The sequence below is a fragment of the Gracilinanus agilis genome, chromosome 1 (genome assembly GCF_016433145.1).
Source record: "Gracilinanus agilis isolate LMUSP501 chromosome 1, AgileGrace, whole genome shotgun sequence".
NCBI classification, from domain to species: domain Eukaryota; kingdom Metazoa; phylum Chordata; class Mammalia; order Didelphimorphia; family Didelphidae; genus Gracilinanus; species Gracilinanus agilis.
This window is the reverse complement of record NC_058130.1, coordinates 340,084,408-340,096,048: the sequence shown is the minus strand read 5'-3', so window position 1 is coordinate 340,096,048 and position 11,641 is coordinate 340,084,408. Positions and strand designations below refer to the sequence as shown.

Below are 11,641 nucleotides of genomic sequence, written 5' to 3'. Positions count from 1 at the left end.
TCCTAACTTTTAATCTACCCCACTCTGAAGGCCAAGCCTCTATTTGACCACACCACAAGTCTTCTCCTCCCACAAACCGAGGGGCTCCCCAATCTAGTTCAATCCCCTCTTTTGACAGGCAAGGAAACCGAGGCAAATCTTGCATAGTCATATACATCGTGAGAGCTCTTCCTCCCAAAGGAGAGGAAGACTTAATCCTTCTGATCAATTTATCTTCAAAAATTTAGGCAGCGTATAGAATACCCTGCCTAAAGTGGGAAAGCTTTTATCTTCTGTAGTTCAAACTCAGCCACAAACACTTATCTGCTGTGTGACCCTCGACAAGTCCTTTCGCCCTGATGCCTCAGTTTCCTCATCTGTAAAATAAGGTGGAGTAAAGAAATAGCAAACCACTCCAAGAAAATCCCAAATGAGGTCCCTGAGAGTCGGACACGACTGAAAACAAAACAAAAAAAAAAATCTGGCGCCCAATTCAACCCCGCACCGAGCAGCCAGCAAAGGTCAAAAATACAGAATCACATAGTCCTGACTAAAGAATTTAGGAGGAACTGGACTGAGCAAGCGCAGCAGTGAAGCCAAGCTAAAGTCCGTTAAGACCCTTCGGAGCTTCCTTAGTAACGCTTTGGACTGGGAATTCCGAAATCGAGCCCAAGGGGTCCTCACTTCCTTTCCCTATTGGCTGAGACCGGGCCAAGTGATAAAAGGGATTGGAATAAGGCACCGCCCCTTAATAAATTAACCAATCCTACGACGACTTACTAAAAGAGCAGAGCCAACCAGCAGGAGCCTCCTTAACTCCTCCTAGCAATTTGAAACTGTTAGGTGGCAACTTAAGGGCTGGGGCTTATTCTGCAGGAATTAACGCCCGTACGCAGCCATATCTGGAACCGGAGCTAGAGTAGGAGCCGAAAACAGAGGGCTAGAGCTGACAGGTGAGTTGTTCTGCTGCCTCGGAGCAGCAGCGGTCTGGTCACATGGCCGGGGGGTTGGGGGTGGGGAGGGTTTCGCGGATTTAAAGTCTCGCACTCCCGGGTCCCCTTTCGGGTAGAGTTAGGAGCTGTGACTGCTCAGTGGTAGAGAAACGCTGCCCTTGTATCCGCTCTAGGGAGCGTTTTTCTCTATTCCCTACCTCTCCTGCCTCTCTCGGGAGGAAGGGACATCACCTGGTGCTGGTATAAAGGGAAAAGATCCTGTTTAGAGAAGCGTGATGATGTCACCTCGCAGCTGTTGGGTTTCATTTAAATCCCCCGGGCCAGTCCTCTTTGGGATCTTGCCATTGGAAGCTCTCCGTGGTCATTGTTTTATTGAACTACATTATTTCTCTGTTTCCGTCTTGAAAACTTTTCAGCTTTTTCCTGACATCTTGGATTAGAACTGGAAACCTCAGAATGTTTTTTAAAATGCATGATTACAAAGGAAATAAATCATGTTGAGATAGCTATAAAATTAATTTTTATCTCTATTCTTATTTTATTTTATCTGTTTAAACCCTTACCTTCTGCCTTAGAATCAACTATTGATTCTAAAGCAGAAGAGCAGCTAAGGGCTAGGCAATAAGGGTTAAGTGACTTGCCCAGGGTCACACATTTAGGAAGTGTCTGAGGCCAAAATTGAACCTAGACCTCCCGTCTCTAGGCCTGTCTCCATCCACTGAACCACCCAGCTGCCCCTTTGTCTTTATTTTTAACATTTATTTTTTAAAATTCTAAGTTCCAAATTCGCCTTTTGGCCCCTGCCACACCAATTTGTGAAGGCAAACAATATATGTGTACATGTGAAGTTCGTCTATATTTTTTAAAACCAGAGTTTATGGACCCCAAGTTAAGAACCCTTGGGTGAGGGAAAACTCCTTTGAAGCTTCATGTTTCACCATTCCCTTTCTTTCTTTGTTTTGGAAGTTAAGAGAGAGTACAGAAATTCACACTTGTAGCTTTTGGATCTGGAGTCAGGGAGACCTGGGTTCCAATTTAACATCAGGCAGTAACAGCTGTGTGCCCTGGGTGAAAATCAGTTAGCCTCTGCCTACTTCAGTTTCCTAAGCCGAAAAATGGAAGTGATAATAACACCTACATAGCATCCAGGATTGTTTTGAGAATAAAATGAAATATTTATGAAGCTCTAGTACAGTGCCTGGCACATAGTAGGCACACTTAATAAAATGCTCTTGTTTCTTTCCTTTCTTTTGGTGTTTTTAATAAAATGTTGACATTAAGGGGCAGCTGGTAGCTCAGTGGATTGAGAGACAGGGCTAGAGACAGGAGGTCCTAGGTTCAAATCTGGCCTCAGACACTTCCCAGCTGTGTGACCCTGGGCAAGTCACTTAACCCCCATTGCCCACCCTTACCACTTTTCCACCTAGGAGCCAATACACAGAAGTTAAGGGTTTAAAAAATGTAAAAAATAAAATAAAATGTTGACATTACATCGCCTATATGTCCCAAAAATCCATAATCAATAGTCATTTATTATGTGCCAGGCATTGTGTTAAACATAGAGAGTACAAATATGAAAAAGAAAGCCTGCCCTCCAGGACCTTAAAGTCTAATGGAAGAAGACAGTATGTAAAAGAAAGCTGAAAATTGGAATGGGGAGAGGGAAGGTAGGAGAAGGAGATAGATAGAAAAGGGTAGAAGTGCTGGGGCTGTGTGTGGTGGAGAAGTGATGGAGAAAAGGCAAAGAAATCCAAATTAAGTACAGATGGGCAAAATGAGATGTCTTCCTGTCCCTTTTCCTTAAATGGAGGTTTTTATGGCTCTACCCTCCAATCAGAGAGACAGAAGATACTGATAAGTTGTGGATAACTAGGCTGATAGGATCTTGCAAGATGATAGATTTCCCAATGATATGTTTATTGGGGGCGTAGTTGAGAAAATGTAGAAGTCCAAAATGAGGTCTCTATTCCTACTCCCTCCCATAATAATAATATCCAAATGAATATTGTACTTTAAGGTTTTTAAATCACTTTACAAATATCTTATTTCATCCTCACAACAATCCTAAGAGATAGATGCTATTATCCCCATTTTACAGATGAGGAAATGGAGGCCCAGAGAGGTCAAATGATTCACCCAACCTTGCACAGTTAGCAAGTTTCAGGTCTGGAATTTAAACCAAGAACTTTAAACTTACATTTTACACAGGTTTAATTTGAGGTACTGGAACAACATCTAGTAGGCAGTTAGAAATAAGGAAGAATCATAGAAATTGGTGGGGTGAAGGCTTGTGGAAATATGTGAGTATATATATGTATGTTTATGCATAGATAATTGAAACCTTAGGAGAAAGCAAGATCACCAAGTAAGAGGTAAGAGTGAAGAGAAACATTTCACATTTTAGGAGCAGAAACAGATTAAAGAAACAATTCCCTCCCCTAGGCCACCAATACAGAAGAAATGAACAGAAAAAGTAAAAGAAGTATAAGGATGTCTTAGAGAAAAGGAGGAGGAATTTCAATAAAGATATGGCTCATAGTCTCATATTTAGAGGCATCCAAGTATCTCAATGGATAGATTACCTTGCTTAGTAAGACTGCAGTTCAGATTTGGCCTCAGACACCAACTAGCTGTATAATACCGAGAAAGTCATTCATCTTTTTTTGCCTCCATTTCTTCATCTGTATAAATAAATCACTTACTTCCTAAGGTTGTTTTGAGAATCAATAGAGATAATAATTATAAAGAGGTTAGCATGCCTTGCACACAGTAATGCTAAATAAACATAAACTATTATTCCTATAGAGAGAGAAGTCAAAGATAGATAGAAAAAAGACCAATAGATATGGTGATAAGGAGGTCAATTGTTGATCTTGAAGAAGATGGTTTTGCTTGTCATAAGTACAAAAGAAGCAGATTTCATAGCATTGAAGGAAAATTTTTTTTAAGGTAGAGCACTGGGATTTTATTTGTTAGGTTTAGGTAGTGATAAAGTAGTGAAGAAGTAGGGGCAACAAGCATGGTCTGCTTTTTCTAAAAGTTTAGGATAATACTTTGGGCATGGGATGCCACAGTAGGGTGAAGAGAAGACTTTTTTAGGATAGGTGAAAGCCAATTATATTTATAGGTAAAATTAAAGAACTCAGAAAAAGCATGAGAGAGAAAGAAGCAGAGAATATGATTGATGGAATGAAATCACAGAAGAGAAGGATGAAATCAGGAATACCCAGCATACTGCCCAGATTAAGCCTCATTATGAAAAGGGGATTAGCAAATGTTTATAGAGGCTAGCACAAAAAGGAAAGTCATCAAAAAAAATTTAAACAGAACATTTTGCTAGTAAACAAATGCCTATAGAACAAGTTAGCATGATATAAACCAAGTACATTGAAGATTTAGAGAAGGGAAAAATTTTATTGTTAGGGAGATCTCATCTAAGAGAGTATGTGAGCTGAACTTTAAAGACAAAGAGGATTTAGTTAGATGAAGTGGGGGAGGGCATTCCTGTCAGAAAGAACAACATGAACAAAGATATAGAAGTGGGGAAAGCATGAGATGTATTTAAGGCAAAGTGAATAATGCAGTTTAGCTCAAATTTATGTATATCTTTTAGAGAAAGTAGAAGATGAGGCCTAAAAATAAACAGAACTTATTTTAGATGACCTTGAATGCTGCATTCAAAAGTTTAGACCTTTAATTGGTAGACACCGGGGAGGTTTGGGGGGCAAAAAAGTGATATGACTGGAATTATGCTTTAGGAAGATTAAATTGTGTCAAATAGATTGGAAAGTTAAGAGATTGGATTCTGCTGAACCAGTGAAGAAACAACTGTAGTAATTGTGGTGAAAGGCAATGAGGGCCAGAACAAGACTGATAACAGTGTAAATTAAAAAGACATAGATCCAGAAGACTTTGTTGAATTTAAATAGAATGGATTTGGCTGAAGAGTTTATCTAACAAAATAACTATAGGCAAGAGGTAGAAAAAAAGAAGAGCAGTCAGGGAAGGACTAGTCAAGAAATAGTTACTACCAAGAAATTGAAATAAAAGACTTATGGGATTTCAGGTATAATTAGTGATTAGGAAGACCTTTTTGGTTTGGGTAGATAGAAGCCAGAATGTTAGAGATTTTCATAGAATTGGCTGAGGCTCAGTTCTTCTCCCAAGTCAGTGCTAGAATCTGCTGCTGTAGACATCTCCCTGAGAGAAGATGATGAAGGTCAGAGTCAGTGGATTTGACTACATTGGGCTCCTGGTAACCAGGGCTTCATTCATCTCAGGCAGAATGATATTGTGGACATTAGTGACATCAGCTACATAGTTTATATGTTCCAATGTAGTAGCCCTCATGGCAAGTTCAAGGACACTATCAAGGCAGAGAGTAAAAAGTTGATGATCAATAGAAAAGCCATTACTATCTTCCAGGAATATGATTCTCCGAATATTAAATGGTGAGATGCTGTAACCCAGTATTTAGTAGAGTACACTGGTATCTTTACCACTGTGGGAAAAGCTGGGGCTCACTTGAAGGATAGAGCTAAATGTGTCATTTATCTCTGTTTCTTCTGCTAATTCTCCCATGTTCCTGATAGGAATGAACCATGAGAAATACTTCTCTTAAAATTGTTAGTAATGCCTCTTGTTCTTATCAACTTCTTGGCCCCCCTGGCCAAGGTCATTCATGACAACTTTGGCATTGTGGAAGGACCCCTGACTATTACTGTACCCAGAAGATAGCAGATGGCCCCTTTGACAATTTGCAGTTCTAATTGCCTAGCCTTTACCTCTAATTGCCTAGCCTCTTCTCCCTTGGAACTGATACTTGGCATCAATTTTAAGATAGAAGGGGAGGTTTGTTTTTGTTTTTAAATAAAATTATGGTTATTGGACTTTTTTTTTTTTTGAGCTAAAATTATGCCAGGTAGAAATGAGTATGAAATTAACTTAGATTCTAAAACAGGCTCCATGCTAACCAGCCCAGGGAACACTCAGAATCTGTGAGATGTTGCTGCAATCTTTAAATTACTCACTTTAAAGCTAGAAGTGAAAAATCATCTGCAAAGCAAAAAAAGTAACAAGCCTTAGAAGATTAATACATGATAATTTCAAACACACAACTTCTTTCCCTCTCTTCTTACCCCAAACCCTGAAATACCAATTGTTTTTTCTATTCTGAACTTAACACCAAATAAAATGAGCTTTTCTATATATAACTTAGCATAGGAAAAAAGGATTATACATGAAGCTTTGGCTCTATTATAGTCCTTTTTTTCTTTTAAAGAAATTTAACCCTTGACTTTTTTTAAATTTAAAACCCTTACTTTCTGTCTTAGTAACAACTTTTAAGACAGAAGATTGGCAAGGACTAGGTAATGTGGGTTAAGCGACTTGCTCCTGGGTCACATAACTAGGAAGTATCTTAGGCCAGATTTAAATTAAGGTCCTCCCAACTCTGGGCCTGGCATTCTATTAACTGAGCCACCTAGCTGCTCCTCAACATGTAACTTTAAAAGCTATCTTAAGAGAAAGTCTGCATTGTCCTCTGTCTTTTTTTCTGTGCTAGTAAAAAATTTTTTAATAGGAGATGGGGGAAGAAAGGAGGAGTGATTGGTTTTCTTTTTCTTTTGTTTTTTTTTAAACCTTTGTGACAAATGTACAGTGAAGAACCCAGGATGACTCCTAGGTCAGGAGACTGAGGTACTAGGTCAAAGGTGTTGCCCTCTATATTAACAGGGAAGGTAGGAGGTGGGCAGAGTTTAGGGGGAAAGATAATGAGTTCCATTTTAGGCACAATGGGAGCTGATGAGATCACCAAGTAGTATTGTGGGAGAAGGTACAGGGTACAGGACAGAACCCTGAGGGACAATTGTGCTTAGAGGGCATGATCTAGAAGAGAATTCAGCAAAGGAGACAGAGAACCAGGAGACAGTGGTATCCCAAAAACCCAGAAGGGAACAAAACAAATTCCCACCATGCCCCAAAATCTGTCATTCTACACCTTGAGTCAATCCTTCAAGATGCAAGAGGCTCGCTTTGTCTGCATTGATCAGAGTTCTTAAATCTTTTGAAGTTGCTTTTATTTACATTGGCGTAATTATATGAATTGTTCTCCTGGTGCTGTTCACTTCACTCTGTATTGGTTCACACAAGTCCTTGCCAGGTTTCTCTGAAACCATTGTTTCCTATGGCAAAAAGATTACATTACAGTCACCTGTAAACATTGAACATGTGTAGAATAAATTTATGCATTAGTCAGTGCCCTCAGAAAAACGGAAAGGGCATTTCCATTCCTAAACCTAAGCCAGTTTCCATCTTTCTCTTTTTGTTTGTGGAGGGTCTGAGGAGAACAGAAGAGTTCTGATAAGTGACTCCTATTTGACTTGACTCAGAGGAATGTTTATGAAATACTATTTTCCTTTTTCGGAGGACAAGACTAAAATGTGTAATTATGCACTCTGCTGCCACACTAATCTTGTTTATTTAGAGTTCTTATGATTCTAGGATGGGAAAAGAAAGGAGGCAATTCATTTATAAGATACTAACTGACTTACCTGAAAGTTTCTATGAAAAATGTGTCTAATCCCTTACCAACTGAGAGGTTTGTTAATGATTCTTAAAGGACAAAAAAAAAAATGTGTAACAATGCAGTTGAACTGTTTGAAACAACTCTCAAAATCCTTTGTTGAAGCTTCTTATACTGACTTTTAGATTCACTGAAAGCTTTTTGTACAACTCTGTTTCAAGACTGAAATACTTATGAAATACAACTTCAAGTTGATTGACTATGACTTCTGCTTTGTTTTAACCCCAATTCCTGTTTTTGAGAGTTCAAATTTGTATGACCAGCCAGGTAAATGGAGAACAAAGTATGTCCCTCAGCTTAACACAACTGGAAACTCTGGTATTTACCATTATTTGAATGGCACTGCCAGTTTGCTTACCATAATTCCATTAAAACTATGCCCTCCAAAATGACTAATGATCTCTTAGTTGCCAAATCCAATAGCCTTTTCTCAATACTCATTCTCTTTGACTTCCCTGTGTTCTTTGTCACTTCCTTCTCCTTGATTCTCTCTTCTAGGTTTTTGGAATACCACTCTTTCCTGGTTCTCTGTCTTTTACCTCTTTTTGGTATCAGTCTCTTGGCACAGTATCTAGCACATATTAGGTGCATATTTACTTGATTACTATATAATAATCGAATATATCACTTCCCTTTAATGAAAGAGATTTTTTTTCTTTCCATCAAAGTTACAAAATATCTCTCTGAGGACTGGTTGCTAATGCAAGATACGTCTTCTTCCAGTAGCTTGTTCTAATATTAGCCTGAATCTACAAAAGCCCACTCCAGGTCTTGAACATAAGAAAAAAATGACCTTAAAGAGTCATGATTAGGTAGGCTAATTAAGGAGATACTTGTCTCCTACTTATTCTGATGGTAAAGTAGAAAATTTTACTTATTGGAATCAATGTGGAATTTCTCTTCCTTTCTACCATTAGTGATGAATGTCATCTACTAATTTAATTTTTATTTTATAAGGCAAAACAGCAGCTCTAGTTTGACTTTTGTTGAATTAGCTACTCCAGGGCTTCTTTATTTGAATATTGGACAAAATCTATTTGTCCATATTTTTAGTAACATACTGTAAGTCTTCTAATAAGGTAGTTGGAATACCAGCTATAAGAAAACTCCCTCTGCTACAGTATTGCATATAGCATTTCTGATTAGTAATACCCCAAAAAATGACCAACTAAAAGCATGTTTTCTTGTTCTGATGTCGCAAAAGATAGATAAAAAGAATTTTCACAATGAAAAGAAAATTTTACAGTTTTTAGAATATGTAAAAAAGATTAACAAAGATGGAGATGAAGTCAGCAGGGAAATAGAGGGTATTTTGGAGTCTATGGAGGATAATTTTTGGTTTGGTCTCATTTGCTCCCACATGTTTAGCAGAGCAGAGTCACCTACTATGGTATCAGTAACAAAAAACAGTGGACTTGGTTTCAGAAAAATCTGGATTTGAATGTTGTCTCCAATATTTAATAGATATATTATCCTGAGTAATTCACTTAATCTCTCCAAGCTCTAATTTCCTCATTTGTAAAACATAGGTAATAATAGCATTTATCTCACAGGTTTTTTGTAAGAATCAAATGAGAATGCCAAGCTCTTTTTCAACCCTAAAAGTACTCTATAGGTGATAGTTGTTGTTGTGAAAAGGATTGTTATTGCAGTTGAACACACCTAAATGGGTACTTAGAGACACAATAGTGTAAGGAAAAGAACAGCCAAGAATCAAAAAATAGGTTTTAGGCTTAGCTTTGTCATTGCCAACTATAAAACCTTAAGCGAGTTAATTCATCTCAATCGCTGCAATAAAGAAATTAGACTAGAGAGTCTCTAAGAGTATTCTCAGCTTTGGAATCCTGTGATTCTGCACAGGTTTGACTGGGAGAAAGGGAAGGAGGCCACAGACAAAGGCAGGTGACTCTCTCCATTAACAGGAAGAGAAGGGGAATATGTTAGTGCTTGGCCTATCTTTGGCCAGCTGCTGTCTTCTGTCTTGCTGCCCCTTGATTAACATTCTTGAACATATGCCCAGGTATGCTCATGAAATGCATTGTCAGTCTTCCTATTGTAATTTATTTTGTTCTCTGACCTTTTATCACACACCTCCCAAAATATTTCAGCAGTATTCTAGTTAATCACCCTACCTACTTCAGTATCCCTATTCTACATTCTGCTGCCAGACTGATCTATCACTTTGATCAGGTCATTTCCACTACTCAGAAAACCTTCAGTGATTTCCCTATTGCCTGTTAAGACAAAGGCCAAATTCCTTCACATTAACATTCAGACTGTTTCATGTTACCCCTATTTATATTTCAGAACATGTTTCCCTAAACTCCCCTGCACAAGAATCTTGTAATCTTCTCATTATCCCATGAATGTGTTTCCCCTCTTTTAAAGCTCTCTAAAGTGTTCTTATGCTTTCTAATCCTGCCCATCTCCCAAGACCCAGTTTGAATTCTACTTTGTCATACCTATAAAGCCCACATGTGATATATCCCAAATTCACTTTAGTGGAATACTTTGTGTCTTTACCATTCCTTTGGTAGTTAACAATATACTACCTGTATCATCTCTTGTTTTCAATTTTTGTTTCTACTTACCATTTTTATTACTTCCCTAATTACTTTGGTGCCTCATTGTATTGTGGATTTTCTCAAGGTTATGCCAGGTTAGTTCTGTAAAGTTGGCCATTCTGCCAAGCTGGAAAAGTTTCAAATACAAGCCTAACATTAAATTCTGAGTCTGTCATTTAAGGATGCTCATCTGTTCTAAAAGGCTCATCATTGTATTGATGAGGTAATAAACCTCTTAGCCACTATAACTCTTCAGGATTTTTTATTATGTTACAGAGCATATTTGATCTGCATCTCTGGAAGGCGTACTCACACTGAAAAAATTTGTCTTGTTAAATATTGACAAAATTTCACTTTTTATAGTAGTAGTTTTTATATTCCTACTAGATATCCTTATCTCTGTATGACTAGAACATAAGCCACTAGAGTTTTAAGCTCTTTGAGGGCAGGAACTTTTTCTAATAACTCTTTGTTTCCCCTTCTTAGAACCTAGCACAGTACTTTATGCATAAAGACTTGTTTAACTTTTGCCACAATTCATGGGAATTGTTATGTAGAATTTCATTGCACTTAACTGAAAATGTTTTATTTAAACACAGAGGAAACTAAGATTAACATCTGTTTTTTTCCAGTTTTTTGCAGGATGTCCTCAGACGAAGAGAAACCTTCAGTTGCAGCAAGAGAACCTGATCCAGACAGTTCCGTTTCTTCAGATCTCCAGGTAGGTCAGAATTAATATCATCTGAAACTTTAATAAAAGGGCTCTTATAGGAATGATATCATGAAGGAAGGCTAACTTAAATTTGTTCATTCAACAAATTCCAAGTATTAGGTTACTGTGGCATTTTATATTTGGCATAGTGGTAATATCTACTAGGGGAGAGTTTCATTTCTAACACATAGCCAAGGAAAAGCTATTACTGTTTTTCAAAGATGAGGTAGAAAAGCAAGCATGTATGAAAAAAGGTGCAGGGAAGTATGTTGATTCCATTCTGACTCAGCAGTATTGCTCTTTTCAGTGTTATTTCTATAATTCAGGCCAATTAGCTTTTGCCTGATCAATAATAATAATTCCCTTTCTAACAGTAGTTTTTCCCCACATTCATCATATTTATTCTGCTGTCAAGAGAATCTACTGAACTATACTGTGATGACAATCTCTTCCCTACTTCCCCACCATCTCAAAATACAAACTCCATTTCTTGTGTTCAAAACCCTCCAAAACTTCACATCCAGAGAAAGAACTGTGGGAGCAAAAACACAGAAGAAAAACAACTGCTTGATCACATGGGTCGATGGGGAATACGATTGGGAATGTAGGCTCTAAACAATCACCCTAGTACAAATATAAATAATATGGAAATAGGTCTTGATCAATGACACATGTAAAACCCAGTGGAATTGTATGTTGGCTATGGGAGGGGAGTGAGAGGAGAGGAGGGAAAGAACATGAATCATGTAACCATGGGAAATTTTTCTTAATCAATTAAAAAAACCAAAACTCTCCAAAGCAGGGCTGCCTTCTTATAGCCAGATAGTAATGTGTGATATTCCCTGGCCTG

The 11,641-nt window shown here is 38.0% G+C and overlaps 1 protein-coding gene across 1 annotated transcript in view; it reads left to right on the top strand.

The window, feature by feature from the left end:
- Positions 1-868: 868 nt before the first annotated feature.
- Positions 869-11,641, top strand: part of POC5 (POC5 centriolar protein) — a 73,429-nt gene continuing 62,656 nt past the window's right edge. Inside the window, exons 1-2 of the mRNA XM_044657700.1 lie at positions 869-932; positions 10,712-10,800. Of these exons, the coding sequence (XP_044513635.1) occupies positions 10,723-10,800 (78 nt within the window). The 5' untranslated portion in view covers positions 869-932; positions 10,712-10,722. The remainder of the gene's footprint in view (positions 933-10,711; positions 10,801-11,641) is intronic.